This window comes from Branchiostoma belcheri, unplaced genomic scaffold (assembly GCF_001625305.1).
Source record: "Branchiostoma belcheri isolate BF01 breed outbred unplaced genomic scaffold, Haploidv18h27 scaffold113, whole genome shotgun sequence".
Taxonomy (NCBI): Eukaryota; Metazoa; Chordata; class Leptocardii; order Amphioxiformes; family Branchiostomatidae; genus Branchiostoma; species Branchiostoma belcheri.
Genome location: NW_017802525.1, coordinates 301,978 through 321,925, shown reverse-complemented (window position 1 = coordinate 321,925; position 19,948 = coordinate 301,978). Strand labels below are relative to the sequence as shown.

At 45.2% G+C, this 19,948-nt stretch overlaps 2 protein-coding genes across 2 annotated transcripts in view; one reads left to right on the top strand and one right to left on the bottom strand.

Moving 5' to 3' along the window:
- LOC109462137 (epithelial chloride channel protein-like) overlaps positions 1–6,367 on the bottom strand; it is a 22,795-nt gene extending 16,428 nt beyond the window's left edge. Inside the window, exons 1-7 of the mRNA XM_019758630.1 lie at positions 6,252–6,367; positions 5,048–5,206; positions 3,548–3,730; positions 2,751–2,957; positions 1,769–2,332; positions 1,141–1,327; positions 655–718 (exon numbers count right to left, since the gene is read on the bottom strand). Coding sequence (XP_019614189.1) covers positions 655–718; positions 1,141–1,327; positions 1,769–2,332; positions 2,751–2,957; positions 3,548–3,730; positions 5,048–5,206; positions 6,252–6,312 — 1,425 coding nt within the window. The 5' untranslated portion in view covers positions 6,313–6,367. The remainder of the gene's footprint in view (positions 1–654; positions 719–1,140; positions 1,328–1,768; positions 2,333–2,750; positions 2,958–3,547; positions 3,731–5,047; positions 5,207–6,251) is intronic.
- Positions 6,368–8,910: 2,543 nt separating this feature from the next.
- LOC109462198 (calcium-activated chloride channel regulator 1-like) overlaps positions 8,911–19,948 on the top strand; it is a 33,509-nt gene continuing 22,471 nt past the window's right edge. Inside the window, exons 1-12 of the mRNA XM_019758723.1 lie at positions 8,911–9,027; positions 10,881–11,046; positions 11,926–12,051; positions 12,553–12,681; positions 13,221–13,449; positions 13,948–14,130; positions 16,465–16,583; positions 16,965–17,128; positions 17,384–17,524; positions 17,861–18,108; positions 18,626–18,766; positions 19,182–19,497. Of these exons, the coding sequence (XP_019614282.1) occupies positions 8,970–9,027; positions 10,881–11,046; positions 11,926–12,051; positions 12,553–12,681; positions 13,221–13,449; positions 13,948–14,130; positions 16,465–16,583; positions 16,965–17,128; positions 17,384–17,524; positions 17,861–18,108; positions 18,626–18,766; positions 19,182–19,497 (2,020 nt within the window). The 5' untranslated portion in view covers positions 8,911–8,969. The remainder of the gene's footprint in view (positions 9,028–10,880; positions 11,047–11,925; positions 12,052–12,552; positions 12,682–13,220; positions 13,450–13,947; positions 14,131–16,464; positions 16,584–16,964; positions 17,129–17,383; positions 17,525–17,860; positions 18,109–18,625; positions 18,767–19,181; positions 19,498–19,948) is intronic.

The window sequence follows — 19,948 nt, the reverse complement described above, 5'->3', positions numbered from 1 at the left end:
TGATTCTCGGGACTCTTTCAACGGACCGTGTTTACGGTGTTTGTGTTCAGTGTATGATTCTCGGGAATCTTGTACGGACCGTGTTTACGGTGTTTGTGTTCAGTGTATGATTCTCGGGAATCTTGTACGGAGTGCACAGTGAACTTGTTGTTCAGTTACCTAAGTATATATTTAAATAAAGTAACAACGATCTCAACAAAAACTCGGTGGCCTATCGCCCATGGTTCAATCAAAAATTGGTTTGCACCTGTAGTACAACTGGTGAATTTCCCGTGCGACAAATGTCGACCAAAATGGTCCAATTCCCGTTTGTGTGGAGAAGTTCCCGTCTGTATATCGGCCGTGAAGTTGCCGTACGGCGTCCGCGGACGGACATTATTTGCCACTGCTGGTGAATTTCCCGTACGCGAAATGTCGACTAAAATGGTCCAATTCCCGTTCGTGTAATATGGTGACATTCCCGTCCGTATATCGGCCCCAAAACACGCGCGCGCACGGTCAGCCCTGAGTGGTGAAGTTCACGTACGGGACTTAGTCTTTCTATAGGTGGAGAGATTCCCGTATTGTGGGAAATTCTCAACCTCCGTGGCAGCCCTGAGTGGTGAAGTTCCCGTGCGGGACTCGGCACTGCTAGGTGGAGAGATTCCCGCTTACGGGAATCTCTCCCCCTCCGTGGCACAGTTCCCGCACGGGAAACTCTCCTATTCCCGTGACCCAGCTTAGCTCGTTTAGGAGTAACACACCAGCTTTGTACAGTAAGATTGCATAAGGTGGCCAACTAGTCCAAAACGTTTGGTTAATAAATCCGTCTTTATACTCATTAAAATCCGTTATTGGCCTACACGAGCTGTAAATTTCATGACAAACAACCAAACAAACAAGCAAACATAGTGGGGTCGTGTGGCGTAACTACACAGCGTTTGGCTTGGAACCATGCCACCGATCTTGTACCCTTGGAAAGGCCCTTTACACGAGTTTCCTCACTTTACTCAGGTGAAAATGAATATGTCTGTTATCCGTTGGTGCATTCGTCTGCGTTGGTGGTGGCATACATGTAAATATAAGTTGAAAAAACGTGAGTGTGCCGTCGCCTGATGTCTTGTAATGAATATTGGAATAGGAAAAAACAAACAAACTTACCTGAGAATGCCGGGGAGGTTGGGTGCGTACCGCGTGTCGGAGAAGCTGACCCCGCCGGTGTCGCGCGCCAGCTGGTCCAGCATTGGGTCTCCCTCCTCCCCGATAGCCACGGTGTAGACCGTGTGGCCGGCAGAGCGCAGGGCGGGCAGGACGGTCTCTATGTACGGCTGCTCGTCTTCCTGCCCGTCTGAAAGGATGGGGCATTACATACTAAATTACAATCTAAAAAGGTAAGGTATCTGGTAGTGATTAGTAGTTGTGGTTTATTGTTAAATTCGTCTCCCACTTCTTGAAAAGAAAAAGTCAAACCCAACAAAATCAGTATCACGTACTTATGTTGTAGAATGTAGTATCACGTAGACTCTCATATCATTGTACATATCTTCTTTTTCATACATGTTGTTTGTATTTGCAATTAGCCTTTGGGCATGTATTTTACAATAAACTTTCCATTGTTAAAACACAGTATCTCTAAGTATAGAAAATAACACACCTTCAGGGTCCTGAGCTATCAACCCAGTTGTTCTTGTAGAGGCCAGCAGTTCAAACCAAGGGTCTCCAAATGTTTTAAGGTCCATACTTTAGTGACTTCTTCAAACTTTTGTTACCTAGGCAAAAGTGAACCCACCTGAAATAAGGATGATCCTGCCGAGATGACTACCCAGCAGCCCTCGCGCCGCCTGCAGCCCGCTGCCGATGCTGGTTCTCCCGCCAGTTGCCATGGGCAACGCCCCGACCAGGTCCACCCGGGTAGTCTCGTTCCCAATCACCGTCATTTGCGCGTTGACCGTCGCTTCGTCGCTGAACGTCACGATTCCGAGAGAAGAACCCATCGGCAGGTTGTAGATGTGGCTGGTCAGCACCTGGCGGAGCTTGAACAGCAGATTTCTGCCCATACTGCCGGACGAGTCCAGCACCAAAACCTCCCTCCTGATCTCCGTTTGGTACAGAAACTCGAACGTGACATCGGGGATGTTCATGTCTTGATCAGGAGGATTTTGACCGTTGGTGAAGTCTTCTGTTGCTAAGATGGTGTCCCAAGCAGCCTGTCCGGAACAGCCGCCTTCGTTGCTAGGCGGGGCGGTTACCACACGGGCCTGGGTGGGCTCCGGTTCCGGATAGGCTTCAGTTTCCACTGCGGGAGTTTCCGTAAAACCGCCGGTAGCGTTGGAAGAGCCTGTTGAAGCAGAACCTGTTGAAAAAGAACCTTGGTCAATCAAGGTTCTGATTTTCTATTACCTAGTGTTACCTACCTTTACCTAACACGCACGCGCACGCGCGCGCACACGCACACACACATACACACACACACACACACGCACGCACGCACACGCACGCACGCACACATACGCACGCACGCACACACACACGCACGCACACACACAACGTTACTAATCTAACATTCTATCACTGGACAGAATAAGTTTCGGATACACTCATATCCCGCCCCGTATCTTTCCGTATTCTTTACAAATACGAGCTTATATGAGCGGATGCGACGGAATCTGGACACTATATGTGAGGATTATGTAATACATAAACAGGAAAGAGAAACATGGCAACTAACATTCTACAATAAGCTTCATCCATCCATCCACTCATTCATTCACCTGCGGATTCAGTGCTCGCGTGCGCCAGTGTCGTGGCGTCCGTCTCTGGTGCGGCCTGAGTGGTAGGTGCGACCTCGGTGGTCTGGGCGCTTTCCTCCGGCGCTGAGCCCAGCGCCCAACCCCCGTCCACTCCCCACCGGTACCGCCCCCACTCCTCCACTATCGTGTCGCGGGTGATCATGTTCGTGGCCAGGTACATGAAGTCGCCTTGAAACGGTTAAAACGAAGAAAAACGTAAGATCGTGTTCTTGTTCAAACATTGCATTTGTACATATGGACCATGACTGCGCCAAGGTAAGCCACACGAGAGTTAATTGCATTATCAGGTATGGTATAGGTTGAAGTCGTCATTTTGTTTGTTTTTCATAACCGGCAAACAGCCAAAGTTTTGTACATTTAAACTACAAGCTGCATTAGAACGGGTTGTAAGGTTCACAACAAGGCGATATCAATTGGTCAAAATAAGCCCAGATTGATGAAGTCATTTACCGGACAAAACTAAATTTTGATTCAATTGTTCTGAATTACTATACGCCAAAAATCGCGTATCTTATTACCTGGATCCGGATGTCTAACCTTCACCGACGCATTGAATTATTCTTTGATAAGTATTTCCCTTACCTTTTGTCCCACATGTGGTTCCCGTCCGTGCCGTAGTGCGGGTGAATGAGCCCAGCCCGCCCACCGCCGGACCCACCCTGATCTCAGCCCGCCCGAATCTCTCCCCCTTTTATTCTCAGAAATGGTATGGTATACAATGAATACTATATCTCACTATGACACTATATCTCCCTCACCTTTGGTCCCGCACGTGGTGCCGGTCCGTGCCGTAGAGCGGGTGAATGAGCCCAGACCGCCCACCGCCGGACCCACCCTGATCTCAGCCCGCCCGAATCTCTCCCCCCGGGAGTATTGGTACGACCCGTAGTAGTCCCACGTCCGCGGAACCAGGATCTTCACCGTGCCGAAATACGCTCGGCCTGGGGGTAGAAAAAGTATGTTACACCCGAGTAAAAATGAAGAAGAACTGTGTTGCAAGACTATTGTACATGGTACAGTGTATGGCAACGACTATTGAACATAGTACAAAAAGAAAAGGGTATGAAATGGACGTCAAGTGCTAGAACTGGTACGACCCGTAGTAGTCCCACGTCCGCGGAACCAGGATCTTCACCGTGCCGAAATACGCTCGGCCTGGGGGCAGAAAAAGTGCGTTACGCCCAGGGAAATATGTGTTTCCGATTCCTCTACCGACCCAAGTAGGTTGAAAGTTGAATTTAAAGCTATTTGACCGACCTAATATAACCATCATCCCCAAACCCACCGTGCCGAAATACGCTCGGCCTGGGGGCAGAAAAAGTGCGTTACGCGCAGGGAAACATGTGTTTCCGGCCTCTCGACCGATCCTCAGTACCAAAAAAGAAAGCTAGCCCGATAAAAACGCCAAAAATATAAACCAAAGCCTAAACCTCTGCGCCGAGAGTAAAAACCCGACGGTCCTAGCCTTTTTTGAGGGGGACGGGGTCGACCGCTGGCAAGGAAATAATATTTTTGACATGATTCAGGACTGGAATCGGAAACACAACATTTTGTCCTAGGCATTACTGCGTACAAGACTGGGGGAGGTCAAGAGGACAACAGGTGCCTGGATAAGGATTTTAAAAGGATGAACCTGACCAGGAAAATTGGTGGTTGTATGCAAAAATACGTCATGAGAAAGCGTTCTGAAAGAGGCTGGGAAGGTGACAAATCGGATTAACCCTCGGCCTCGATACGTCAGCGTGTGGAAAAACGCACGGGGAAATTCCCAGGTCATTTGGGTTATTTAGGTCACATCAATCTTTATTTTTGTCCAGATTTTTACCGTCATCGAGACATCTAACTTTTAAAAAATCAATTAAGTTTTGAACTTTCTGGTATAGTGACATGTGTTCTAATGACAAGAACCTCCTAACCACAATAAAGAAAAGGAAAACTGAAGTGATGTAGCCACACTAGCCCAAACTATCACTATGTTAGGAACAGTACGGTGATAAAGAAAGAGTGATAGGTAACGGAGAAGTGGGCCGGATAATATCAGAGAATGGATAGACACAGCGCTAAGTTGAATACTATAGATGGTACTGACTGTATGTGCAGAACAACAATTGTTAGGCTCCGCAGGACAAGGGCTAAGAAGAACAGAAAAATGTGCGGAGAAAATTTTTTGTCAAATCGTCTGTGGTGCCCCAACGGTTAAATAGTTAGATTAAGGAATAGATGAGATGGGACAAAATCAATACTATGTGATGACGTACCGCCCGTAGCTGCGAAGAGCTGAGCTGACGCCTGGTTGAACTTGACCCTGAGCGAGGCCAGCAGAGCGCCGTCTTCAGGCACGGAGTTTGCGATGGCGACAACCACGTCCTGGTACGCGTTATTCTGTAGGCGTGCTGCTCCGTGCACATGGAAACAACCTGGAAAATAGGAACAGGATATTTGTTAAACGAAATTGTTAGTTTGTTTACTTGCTTGCTTGTTTTATTTGTTTCTTTAAAATCGACCACTACGAACTGGTCTGTAAGCGCGCTGCACCGTGCACATGGAAGCAGCGTGTAAGATAAAATAAGACAGATATTTGTTAAACGAAATTGTTTGTCTCTTCGTCTGTTTGTAGAGTGAGAACAACAAAGTGCCATGTTCTGTGTCAACCACTACGCCTCGGTAGGCGTTATTCTTGCTGTGGTAAACCAGCCGTACGACTTTGCCCTTTTCACGGTGTTAACATACAAATAGAATGGTCTGAGGAAATGAAGTTAGACAAGCGAGACGGGACGTGGTGAGAAAAAAATCAGATCGGGATTGTATACGTCGGAAAAGGTTGCTAATTTCATAAAGGTGATCTCAAATTGTGAACGACATTCGGCCGAACTTGTTGACCGCCAGAGGGTCCCGGAATCTCAAAATCGAGAGTCCATCCCCGTTCAGTGTGATAGGGTATATTTTCAGGCAAAAATACGTCGCCAATGGCCACATTGCTGACGAAAATGTCCTTTTGAGCCGTGGGAGCTATTTTCCTGCTTTGTGATGCCGAATTCTACCGCGAAAAAAAAAACATGAGCATAGAGCGCCCGCCTGGTCTGTTGATACCTGCCACCTAGTCACGGTCCTTGGCCAAGGACTGTTATGAGGTGCAGTTGTCAGCGGCCCCGATTCTAGGTCATAATGTCGATTGGTTTGGTACATGTGAACGATTCTGCGCATATACTACCCGATGTAGCGACCGGCCAAAGAAAGAAAATATCTATCTAACCATACGATCCATGCAAAACGTTAAGTTCACAACAAACCAGACCGTTCCGGCCTTGATTGCCAGATTATACGCAAAAGAAAGCAGCCGCAAAATGCACCAAACCTTAAGAGAAGATATGTTCATCGGGGTGCCGGTCACGACGAAAATCTTAACATGATGATACGAAGTTATGTGCACTATCTACCGCACGACTCCCTCAATGTACTTACACAGAAAAAGGCAGCTAACAAGTAATCCAAGAAGCGCCGTTCTCCTTCCTGTACGCGGCATCTTTCCTCGTAAATTCCTCGCGTCCTAAGAACCCAGAAAACCAGCCAGCCGCGGCGAGAACTCGCCCAGTCTGAGCCGCTCGCGACAGCACCGGCCTAACAGACGTGAGAACCAATTTCTAAAGTCTGCTAACGAAGTTACATTGTTACAAACTCCTGCACAGGTCCTGCCTTTGTGATTTTCTTCATGACGTCCTGAGAGGACTATCGTTTTTCATCAACGTTACAGTAACGCGGGGAGAAAATTAAAAATACTGGCTCTGTTTAGTCCAGGGCGGCCGGAGCTAAGGGAATGTCTGAATGAGTCGCCATGACAACTGTTTCTGTGATCGTCAGGTGTTTTGGAAACGAACAAAAAGGTCGGCAAACGACTTTGACCCGCCGCGATCTTTCTATAACGTCTTTATTATCACGTCTTGTGCAAATGTTCGTCGTAAAACAAAGTCCGATGTTGTTTTCACTTTTATAAAGGGTAAACATGCATTAGCACCATTTACATCCACTCACTTTCTGAACGTGTGAATATTGTTGAACACTCAGCCCTTAAGAGCGAAGATTATCTCGTTATTGTGTTTACAACTTTCTTACCCGATCGTCCGGAAAGGAATTTTGAAGATTTATACAAGAGCCGACCCCACGTGCGTCATCAAATCAGTATGAGGCTTTTCGTAGCCTTTGGTTAGTAGACTTCTGTAGTCTTTATGCAAACGGTTTTATCCTGATATCCGGCCATTACATATAAGATCAAATACTATACAGAAAAGAAAAATCGACTCAAATAGGCAAGCTGGCTGTAAAATATAATGTGTATCATACGTAAAATACGTATTTTTATTTACTTCATATTTACCACAAAACAAGGCTCATATCAGCCACTCAAATGTTTTGAATTACTGTACTAGACAGTGAGGACAGATGTTGGGTTACTGTACTAGACAGTGAGGACGTAATCTCAATCCAGTTTTATTTTACTAAAGGGCGAATTTTCCACTGATTGTGACAGAGAAATCTGACATTATGTGCAGTATATACAGGTTTATTGTAACAGGGAATTACATGGCTCTTTGGGAGACAGACAATGATCAGTCCACCAAAGGACAGGGACTCAAGTTTCCCTTATTGTTTATGTCAGGTGAGCAACCTCTCGGTCACAGAGGAGATGGAACACTGTCCCCCTAGCATCTTTCCCTCAAACTGCAGATAACCACCCCCGTATAAGTGCAGGTCCGGTCCGCACGGTACGGGGTTATCTCGAAATGTAGCGGGTATTGGGCCGTCAAACTCGGTCAGAGGATGGGCGAACATGTTAACCCAATACTGTGCTATAACATTTTGCATATTATCCAGCAATTGTCTTAAAATGGGCAAATTTCTAACTTTTCGGTCGTTTTTGAGACGATTTTGCTGTTGTGCGGACCGGAGCTGGACCGTACGAACCGGAGCTGGACCGTGCGGACCGGACCTGCACTTATACGGGGGTGACAACAAGCGTTTAGAACAGAAGTGGCGTCGGATAGCCAGGTGGCTAGGCTAGCGGACACGAGACTTAGATCTAGAGGTCGAGGGTTCGATTCCTGTCAAGTGGTAATTATGAGACGTTGGGTCCTTGGAAAAGGCACTTTACACTACTACTTTCCTCACTCTGCCCAGGAAGATCTTTAGGCGTGAAATAAAAGGCAGCTATGGGGTTACCTCTACCTTTAGAATAGTTACGAGTGAAATCGGTACACTGACAGCAAATCTCACGATAGTGAGATGGGGGAAGGAAGAGAGATGCCAAGATTCTACACTTTATGTTTGGAAGATCTTTAGCTGTGCATTTCATGTATTGTTCCTTTGACGCTCTGTACTCTGGTGTATAGATGTTTGACCCAACGTAAACTTTGTAGTTATAGGGACTTTTTACCTTCAAGCTGAATCATTTTTCACTTCCTAGCTTGTAACCATCTGAATTCCTAATGATACTACGTAGACTAAAGGGAAAAGAAAGGGGATAAACTGCTAGTTATGTCGACGTTAGTAATGATGTCGACGATAGAGGCATAGCGTTTGATGGTTTCTTACGTATTTACTACTAAGACGAAAGTTTCCTTAAGTGTTTCCTTAAGAAGATGAGTCACACAAGGAAGTGTCACCCATTTCCTTAGCCCCCATCTTGAGACGTTTCTAAATATTTTCTCGAAGACGTCAGCGGTACCTGCCGCCACCACCTGTTGTGCAGTACATAAGTTGGGCGGTACCATACTCAGTCTAGGGGTGACTTACAAGTACGCAAAAAGTGCCAAACACATTAAAGCATTCTACAGTACTTTTACAGTATCCTGACTACAAATTTGCATTGGTGAAGATTTGAAAGCATTGTGTATCAAGATTAACGTGAAAACCTATGGATATTCCTAAACTGTATAAAAGTCGGTCACCCTATTTTCGGTCCCCAAGTGGTACGTCCCAGTACCCCCTTTGAAGTGCCGTGTTACCTGATCAGGTGTGTAACGTAAACACTCCGGTGAGATGAACACCTGAGGACCATTGTGACAGGTGTTGGTGACTGTAACGTTACACCCGTCCTTTCACCAACCCCCCAGACTGAGACTTATAACTCTGGCGCAGGGACGGGTTTCGCCGTAAGGAGGTTTTCATCGTGGTTCTAGGAACAAGATGGGGAAAAGAAGAGACCCGATGTTGGTACTTGCTGTCTTAGCGGTGTTAACTACAGGTAAGGAGCTTCGGTGCTGTGAACTTGGGCGTTTTAAGATGTTCGTGACCTTGAACTTCAGTTTGTAGCAACCTCAGAAAGACATGGAGACATAGAAATTTTGTCTAAACTTGACAAAAGTTTCTGAGTGAACATCATGTTTATTGACGCCAAAGTTATAACCTTAATTAGACGTAAGAAAGATACCGGTACAGGTAAGCCTAAGCTTAAGTGGAGTTTTAGCTATTTTCTTATGTGTATCCTGGAGTGGTATGGTATATTAAGTCATTTGCATCTTAAGGTCAGGTTCAAACCTACTGGTAGAAGAAGACGACCTTCGCGACAAAAACTTAAGAAGACATGACTAGAGAAGGGACACTTTTTTGGGTGCTCGGGAAGTTTGTGCCTGTAAAATTGGTGAGGTGTTTTGTGTATGTCTGTGTGTCTTTGCTGCAATACACTGCATACTAATGTAATGAAATAAAGACTAGCACATTGTAAGTTACAGTAACCCTCAACAGTTAATAATCGAATCTTTCCGGCCACATACAAATCATTTTAAAGATTTCAGGGCAGTTATTAAGTCATGAACATCACCATAATCAACATCATTATATGTGTGCTGGACAACAGCGAAAGTGATACAATGTACATACAACACAAACTAGATGTATGTATTATCATACACTTAAGCCTTGGGGCAACAAATGAATCTAAGCTAGACCAGGAAACGTCTTTCGCAGTGGGCTTTATGGATCTCACGTTGGACCACTTGAATTTAAACAGGGGCTGAATCAACCTCTTTAATTATCAGTGGTGTGTACAGCGGAATTTTCTTCCGTAAGGCGACCCTATGTTGACAGTGGCAACTGTACTCACTCACGGCTGACCTGAGTCAGAATAAAGAGTCGCCTCAGCCGTGTGAAAGGTGGACAAAAGGCAGCGGGTTGTTTATACTGCCACGGGCTAAGGTATCAATACTGATATAGGCTGGGAATGAACCTTCATGACGACGATTTGGTCTGTTTTTGGCGACAAAATAAGACCAAGCCCGCACTTAATAGGAAGCCTGTCGCATTCAGGCGTATTACAGCAAAGTTTCAGTCATGAGTGCTGCAGGGTTTGAACCTACTATAATACAGTGCTCAGATCTCTTTTTGGCGAGAATAGGCTTAAATGATAGCGCCCTGTCACATATACATACGAACATAGGTCTTGGGATCGCAAACTGAGGTCATTCTCGGTATAGCCGTGCATATGTCTTGTAAAATTCAGCTGCATTGTTACCGAAAAGACTGTCTTTGATCTCTCTCTCAGCAACCAAGGTTTCTGACCAACATAACATTCAATCTGTGCTTTAGCGCATTGTGCAGTCACTGTGCTAAACTTAATTTTTTGATGTATACATTCTTCAACCATTCGACTGTGTGATTTGGTAATGGAGCCTTAAATCGTATCGACAAAAGTTTCTATGTTAAGGGCGAACATTACGCATGGTTGCACTGTTTCTAGCGTCACAACCAGAACCGTGTAACAGGATTTCCTAGGGGTGATAGGGGGATCGGTGGAGAGACTTGACTGAGACATTGTATTAAAGGACGTGGATACGGTATTTGAAGAGTGGGTCTTGTCACCTAGAGATTACATACTTGCAATCGTACTTAGTTCACTGTTAACTGCACAAAGAAGGGTTATTTCATTGAAAGTACATTAGATCGCCATATTGCACAAATACCGTCTATTACTAGTATACAAGCAACGACCAGACGAAATGCTACTTTTCAAAAAGGTAAATCTACAAACTGGTAAGACACACATAACAGTAAATGTAGCAGTAATGTAACACTTTAAAATTCTCGACTCCCTTTCCCCAGGCTGCCTGTGCAGTAACCCCGTGATCCTGACTAATAACGGCTACAGCACGGTTCTGGTGGCGATCTCTGAGAAGGTGCCGGAGCCAGAGAACCTGGACCTCGTACAGAACATCCTCACGGCGTTCACTGATGCCTCGGAGTACCTGCACCAGGCTAGTAAGAACAGGTAAGGTCCTCCTAAACATAATCCATAGATGAACAGAACATCCTCACGGCGTTCACTGATGCCTCGGAGTACCTGCACCAGGCTAGTAAGAACAGGTAAGGGACTGACATCGTCCACAGACGCCTGCACCAGGCTAGTAAGAACAGGTAAGGGACTAACATCGTCCACAGACGCCTGCACCAGGCTAGTAAGAACAGGTAAGGAACCAGAGACACCTGTATCAAGATACTAAGGACAGGTAAGGAATCTAACATCCTCACGGCGTTCACTGATGCCTCGGAGTACCTGCACCAGGCTAGTAAGAACAGGTAAGGGACTAACATCGTCCACAGACGCCTGCACCAGGCTAGTAAGAACAGGTAAGGAACTTATAAGATAATTGTACCAGGCTACTAACATGGAAACACCATCCATAGACACCTGTTTCAGGCAACTATGAACTGGTAAGGAACTTAACCGTTCAGATGAACTATAGCTAACTAAACCTCATCTACAGACGCCTGTACAAGGCTACTACGAGCAGCTAAGGAAATTTAGAATCATCAAGAGATGCCTGCTCCAGGCTAGTAATCCATTTTCCAACCTCCTTGATAAGAACAAGTAAGATGCAAACACTGCCAACCAGTGAGAGTACTTAGAATAGTACATGTAATATAAGGCAAAACGTTTATATAAAGCCTAAAGCAGGCTATAGCTATCAAGAAATACTCTTACTAGTATAGTACTTACTGTCAAGTAAAACATATAGGTTTCCAGCCACCAAGTAAACAACCGTTACAGTAGAGTCTTGTTACCTCTTGATCAATGACTATGAACGATCAAGTTGAGTCTGTACTGTACATGCTTAAAAACAAAATTTGGCCTTTCTCCAATCCCTAGGGCTTACTTTAAGGACGTGACGGTGCTGATTCCGCAGACCTGGAAGGACAAGACCGTCTACGAAGACGCGACGTTCGAGACGTTCGAGAAGGCGAACATCAGGGTGGACCTGCCGACTGCACACAGGTACAAGATAGTAGTTATACATGTACCTTAGGCTCATAAACATGTCCAAAATCGCAAGCTTTTGGCAAGTTAACATGGTGCATTTCGCAAGTGCAGGGGTCAGAATCTGGTGTACAAAATGAATGAATGATTGACATTTTAAAAGCCTAGCACAGTGCCTTATCTGAACTCTTTATTAAAGAGTGTGCAAGGTAAAGGTAAAAATAATACAGTGTGCATCAGATCTTTTCAATGTTTCTTCTGAAGACATGATTATATGTTATAAAAGCAATTCTCTTTCTTTTTGAAGTGATGGTTTTTCACATCTTAAGGCTGATTCCTATTGCAATCTTTTTTACGAAGAAGGCGGTGGTTTGAAAAGAATATGCTTGGTGATCTACAATGCATTTTCTTAGGAGCTAACAATCTGCTCAGCCAATCTATAAAAAGTCAGTTTGAACGGACAGCACAATATAGTGAAAAAGCATCAACAATTCACACACAATGTTCTTAATATTCCAGAGGACACCGGCCGTTCACGCGTACCTACGGGAAGTGCGGTATGATTGGTGCGTTTACTCACGTGACTCCGGTGAGCCTCGGCCTGTCCACAGCAGGAAGAACACTGGTGCACCACTGGGCACATTACAGGTGAGGACTGTACTCAAACTTGGTTCTGCATCTTTGTGTTTAAACTAGAAAATATGTCAACAATCTGAAAAGACAAAAGGGGCGTCCGGCACGACTGCCCATTGACTTTAAATGGTACAAAAAAGTTCTTGACAGTTGGAATATAGACAGAGATATCTATGGACGAGGAAAGCTTAAACTTTGAGAAAGGGTGGAGAAAAGTTTGTTTGGAAATCTGAATGGGGATGGAATGGTATGTGCATTTTTCAGAGTTTCTTCTTTTGTTGTATCCAGTTTCATTGGTTGTTTAAAGGTGTGATTTTTCTTTCTTCTTTAGCACCAACATTGACCATTGCTGCAATCTTTCCTGGTCCTTTTGAATTCTTAAGTTTGCTAGTCAGTGCTCAAAATAATTTTTCTGCACTGCTGTTGAAAATTAGGTGCAGGTAAACATAAAAAATTCCTGCACAGCTGCAATTTTACCTGCGCTAACCTGCATAAGTTATGCCAGGTATTAATTACTTGAGCCCTGCTAGGACTGAAAATGTTGTCTTTTACAGATGGGGAGTGTTTGACGAGTTCGCCACACGGAAGACCAACCTGTTCTACCAGAACCGTGACGGGAGCCACAGCCCGACCGTCTGCACGGCGGGAATCCCGGCCAAGTTTGTGGACGAGCGCAGTGAGGTGTGTCAGCCTGGGGACGAGAGGACCCGCGTCTGTCACTACGAGTTTGAGTCCGGCACGTCGGCCCAGGCCTCCGTTATGTTCCACCCGGAGTTACCCACGGTACGTGCAATAAGAATTCTAGCTGTATAAACTCCAGTTTACACGGCTAACATACAAAAGGCTTCTCGAGTCGCTACGACTATAAGAACTCCATCCTGTTAACCTTGTGGGGGGTACGGTAATGCACAGTGTTTGTTCCAGACCCCACAGGTCCTGGGTTCAAATCCTATCATGTCAATGATCTTGTGCCTTGGGAAAGGCTTTCCTCACATCTACCCAGGTGTAAAATGGGTACCTAAAGTAGGTTGGGGAGGTAAAAGGTGGTGGAAGGAGAGGGATGGGCTCCATCTTCCAATACCATGCCCTAGACACGTTGGATAACAATCAAGTGAGCCTACGGCCTAAAAAGGCTATGTGGAGTTAGGCAGAAAGACAGGGCATTAAGTCTTTTGTAACATTTCTGCATAGATTTTTAGTTCCAGGTACTGATCTTTAGGTAGATTCTCTGTAGTGAACTTGAGGGTACTACAACAAAAGAATCTGGCTTGATGTTTTCAGGTGACAGCCTTCTGTGACAGCGACCCGTCCAGCCCAAACTACCACAACTTCCACGCCCTCGGCTCCGACCAGAACCAGTTCTGTAACTTCCGGTCTACCTGGGACGTCATTTCCAGTTCAGATGACTTTTCAGGGAACAACAACCCACCAAGAACAGTTTACGATACTACTCCAAACTTTAAGGTAATGTTATTTGCATACAGCTAGCAAGTCCTCTGTAAAAATGAAAGCGTCCCCGACGGAGAAACGCCCGTCCGACGCCGTCCCTGTCCGTCCTTAGTGGGAAACGGCGTCCTGACCGTCCCAACACAGTTGGCAGCGTCCACAAACTCCCGCCGGACGGCCGTCCCAGAACTTAGTGACGGCACCCCGTCGCTCCCAGCCCGTCCTGAACCGTCCGGCATGGAAACGGGCGTTTATTAATTAATTGACACCAGCAGTGGCCGGCACTGACGTGCTTCACAATGTTTCCCACGGGGTTTTAGGCCTCTAAACGCACATGCGCCAAGTTTGAAGGCGCTAGATTTAACCGTCACTCGGCGTCAGACCGGGCTGGCTGGAGGGAACACAGTGCTCAGTCGATCTCAGTTTTTTCCATTTTGTTGGATTGTGTGCAATTTTGGAGGATGGATTTCAGTCATACAAGCAGCTATATCTTCCGTCGACACTGCACACAAGTTTGGGCATCTCCAGCGACTGACTAAAATGTCAAACGAGGTGTTCCAAGAATGTAAACAGCGGCCGCCAGAATTTCTGGGGTACGGAAGCAATGAGACTGTTTCGGCGATTTCTTTTCGAGGAGACTCGGTAAGTGGACAAGAATTTTTCGTTGTCAAATGTTACAAAGGAACTGTGTAAGACGGTGTTACAATTGCTTCATCAGAACATTAGTTAATTCCAGGAGCTGCTGAGAAGTTCGAGGTTATTTCTTTGTTGACGTCCTGGCCCCGAGTGCCCTCCCCACATTAAATTTTGTCACAAGAGCCGCCGGGCTGGTAAATTTCATGCTGTTTTAACGCCGAAAAATAAAAAGACGCAGACGAACGATTTGTAGAATAAATGTGTACAATACCTGCTGTTTTAATAAGTAATGATGATGCCGTAAAAATGTACATGTCATGAAAAATCTTACACAAAATCCAGCCAGTTCGGCCGTTGCATGGAAAGTCCTGACGTCACGGCTGCCATCTACAAACGCAACCGTCAATGTTGTTTTCATACGAAATTTTCAAGACGCACAAAAACTACGTAGAATATAACTATACAATATACGAATTTTAATGAAGAAAGATGACGATGTTAAAATGTCCACTTAGGCAATATTTAACTTGTATTTTTTTTACACCCTGGCCCTTTATGTTTGTGTGCGCTCACAATGGCTGCGGTTATTTGCGCCGGACCATTTTCGCCGCATGTTCGCCACTGTTTACAGCCGCTGTTCAACATTTGTTACTCTATATTTTTGACGAAGAAAATAGTTTTCGTTTGATCATGATATTCTCTATTTACTTCACTTGTATAATAAAATACTGTTACAATGTGGGCGGCCGCTACTTGATTCGATGCCAACATTTTTCTACCTCAATGTTTTCAATTACTATATCGGCACCTTCTGTGACGGGACGCCGTCGGAAACGCCGTTCAAACCCCGTCGGAGCGGCAAGATCAAAATGTCCACAATGACTGAGCACCCCCCAGAGACCCGTCCGGCCGTCGGACACGCCGTTTGGACCCCACCTGTGCCGTCCCAAGCGTCGCCCGGCCCCGCCCTGGAGCCCGTCCGGCAGCCCGTCCAGCAGCCCGCCCGGTAGCCCGTCGGAAACGGCGCCCAAACGCCTTAAGAAACGCCCGGACGCCGTCGAAAACGGACAGTTCTGACGGCGTCCCAGGCGTTTGAGGCGTCCTGGCCCGTTTTTGGCCTTTGTGAAGGCGTCCGTTGCCCCCGTTTACCGCCAGGGACGGGCAGCCGTCCCAAACAAACGGCCACTACAAACGGGCGTTTAAACGGGCGTTTCTCCGTCGGGGACGCTTTCATTTTTACAGAGGGTGCTTTCTAAAATCTAAGGCTTTTCAGATATAGTGGCGAGGTGGTCTTGTGGTCAGAGTTGCAGGTGACCAAGGAACTTCCATTGATGGAAGCTCCTTGAGGTGACTGATGATCCAGGGTTCCAGTCTCTAGCACACCCCAATATTACTGCTATGCCCTTAGGAAAGGCAGTTTACCTCAGATTCTATACCTTTCCCCCGACTCAGGTGAAAATGAGTACTGAGGTTTGAATGAGACGTAAAGCCGGAGGTCCTGTGTCTAGGGAGAGCTATACATTGAGACTAAAGAATCCGCCACACTTATTGAAAAAAGAATAGGGGTCCTTCTCAGTGATACAGACACAGAAGCTGGTGTGTTATGCTGAAGAGTGGTTATACCAGCTATACGGAAACAGATACAGAAGCTGGTGTGTTACACTGAAGGGCTATTCAGATACAGAGCTCTTGATTATCTTTTTCCACCCCCCACAGCTAGTGTACTACCGTCAGTATGCAGAGCGTGTATCCCTGGTGCTGGATGTGTCGGGCAGTATTGACGTTGGGACCCTCCTGCCCAGGCTCAACCAGGAGGCCAGCAAATATATCAACAGGTTAGATATCACAGCAAAAAACTTTTCAAACAAAAACTTACATTAGAATACTTCCTGATCTGGTGTCATTTCTCTATTTGGATTAGGGAATGCTGTGCCCCACTGCTTCAATGTGTGTCAGTCCAAGCAGAGTAGGTTGACTGTGTTTGGGTGGGGAAGATTGACAGGCAGAATGACAGGAGTCAAAAGGCCAGACTTTGGAAATGGGCTTTCTCCCACCTGTGGCAATATTACGCAATAGCCTGTCTGGAAATGGAAATGGGATTGAACGTGAAGGTCTAAGAATCTAGTTGGAAGCTAGTGGTTGACATGGGGGAATTCAGGAAGCCTAGGACTGCCTACTTCATGGAGGTTTGAAATCTGTGATTTCTTGTTTTTTAGTTTTGCTGATGGTTCGATGGTGGGCCTGATCACGTTCAGTGAGACAGCAACTGTACAACATGCCCTGACTGAGATCACAGCCGACTCACACAGACAGAGTCTCATCAATGCACTGCCAAGTGACACATACGGGGCCACTAGCATCGGGGCAGGCATACAAGCAGGTTGGTCTGAGCCTTTGGTTTAACAAGTCTAGGGACAAGTGGGTTACTTGGTAGAAGAGCATTCCTGTGAAAGAAAATTGTTGTCCCTGTTGTACAGCAAAATGGGCATCAATCTAATATCTCTTAGTTTGTTGAGCTTTTCTTCACCTGTGTACAAAGAGGAGGACAAATTTCAAGAATTAAGCCTACAAGTCTTAATGTCTAATTCATAGACTTATATATAACACACCATAATTTTTGTCATTCACTTTACAGGCCTGACAATGTTGAAGCCGACCGGCCCGGGAGGAACCATTGTCCTGATGACAGATGGACAGGAGAACACAGAACCCATGATCCAGGATGTCTGGCCTTCCGTACTGCAGCAGAAAGTCACACTCATTACCATAGCAATAGGTAAGGATTTTGGTCCTTCATCTTTAGATGACTAATAATAAAGAACCAACAAATTCCCATGACATTGCAAGTTTGAATGATTCTTGTAGGTCATTGGGATCGGACAAGAAGACACCTATATCTGGCCTTTGCAAAGAACCACCTTAGTTACATTTTGATAAGAGTAACTATATGCCAGAGTAGGTGGCAGTGGCTTCAGCTGTTCATTCCCTGTTGCAGCTTATATTCCCAACACACAGAACTGGCCAGGATTTAGAATCACTATGTCTATTTAGTGCAGTTTAAGAGAAGCAAAAATATTAAAGCAAATAAACAAAGTTTTACATATTTTCCCAGGTGAATATGCGGACATGAGTCTAGAAGACCTGGCCTCGCAGACCAGCGGTCTGAGTTTCTACGACACAGAAGACGCGGCACACCTGTCAGAGATCTTCACAGCCATCAGTACGCAGGACTCTGATGTCATCCAGGTGTCCTCGGGGTCTGTGGATGTGACGAGGACAGGAGAGACGCACACTGGGACATGCCGGATTGACTCGACTGTTGGGAACAACACCATCTTTCAGTTCACTTATGTCTGCCAGGTAAGGTTTTACAACTCTATCTGTACAGCATGCTGCAGCACCATCTAGCCAGAGCAGTTAGTACTTCAAAGAAACTGTTCAACAGTCAATGTTTTCTTTTAGTTTGCTTGTGCCTGCCAGGTGAGGTTTATGCCTCTATGTGTATAGGAAAGACCTGTGCTGCAGCCTCTGTGCTGCAGTGCCACCTAGCCAGAGCAGTTAGTACTGCAGAGAAAATACAGTAAAGAAACTAGTATTCAACTGTCTTTCAGCACCATCTTTCAGCAATGTCTTTCAGTTCAGTTATGCAGGTCTTAAGTACTAGGTACTGATACAATTCAGCTCATAACCTCCAAGTGCTCATTCTACCAGTATTTCAGCACCAAGGACAGCTACTTAACTATTGTTAATCAAGATTGTTTTTCTACACAATGTTTGATTCAGCATTGTCAAAGAGTGTTTTACATAGAATTAAACTTACATTTTCTAATATCTATGTCATAACACCGACCAAGAGATGATTTCCTTATTTCCCCAGGACATGTCCAGCCTCCCAGCCTCCCCAGTTATCCTGTACGCCCCAGATGGGACACAGTACGACAGCACGTCACCAGGGTTATTATATGTCATAGACACTACAGCCGGAACTGTACAGATCACCATTCCTGGCACTGCTCAGGTGAGTTTGCAGAGTGAGGCCCAAACATAAAGGTTGTGTTCCATCTAATGAATGTAGAAATTGATTTTTAGACTATCAACTTATTAAAAACATGTTAAGTTATGACAAGTATACCATAAGACTCTTGAAGATTGGTTCAGAAGCAATATGAAAAGAGCACCTTCAAAGCATGAATATTAAGGGCCACAGTTTTCTATATACCTAGTAAGTGACTATCTTGCTGTCTAAAGCAAATTGTTACAAAAGGAAGCAAATCATAATCTTTTTGCAAGAAATAATGACATTGTTGTTTATAACAGGAAAAAATGATTATGATAATAACAGCAATGCTGGAAAGGAAATCTAAATTCTTATATTTCAGACACTAGAAAGCCCATAACCAATGGTATTCTATTGTCTTCCTTTTTATCCCCAGGCTGGTTTGTGGAGTTACAGTGTCACAGCTGGCACCACAGCCCCCTGTATATCTCAAACCTTGGGAATCCCCAACATCAGTCCTGCCATTCAAACCTCTGTCACAACCAGACCATCCAGCGACCAACCCCCCGTCGAATGCACCGGAACCCTGGCTCACACGGTCATGAACTTCCGGGTGGAGGGTCAGAGGGTGCAGTCGTTTTACCTGGTGGTGCAGAGGGACTATGTCTGTGGACTGAACGCTGATGTCACCGTGTTCATCACTGAACCCACAGGACAGGAGGTCTCGCTAAACATGTCTGACAATGGAATAGGTCAGTGGAATATGAGTTAAGGCCTCTTCCAGACACGTCGTTCAAATGATAAATACAATTCTAAAGACATACCTCTACTATTTTATCTGCCAAACCAAGGAAAATATCACTTTGCCATGAATTGTGCCAACTGCAGTTCCACAGAAAGCTGCTAGGTTTTTTAAGTATACAATACCATGAATATCCATTCAAACCTTCATCTTAAGGTATCTTGTTCTTACAACATATATCAATTCAATTCAATTCAATTCAGTCTTTATTAAACAACTCGCAGACTTAAGTCTGAATTGTGTTGCTCATTACAATATTTGGGAAACGTTAATAAGATTACAGACAATCATCTTAAGTAAAATGCGCTTTCATTTACAAATATAATACATTACATAACATTACAAATTAAAATATATCATAAAACACATCAATTCATCTCCCCTGTTGTCCTGTCTTTAAA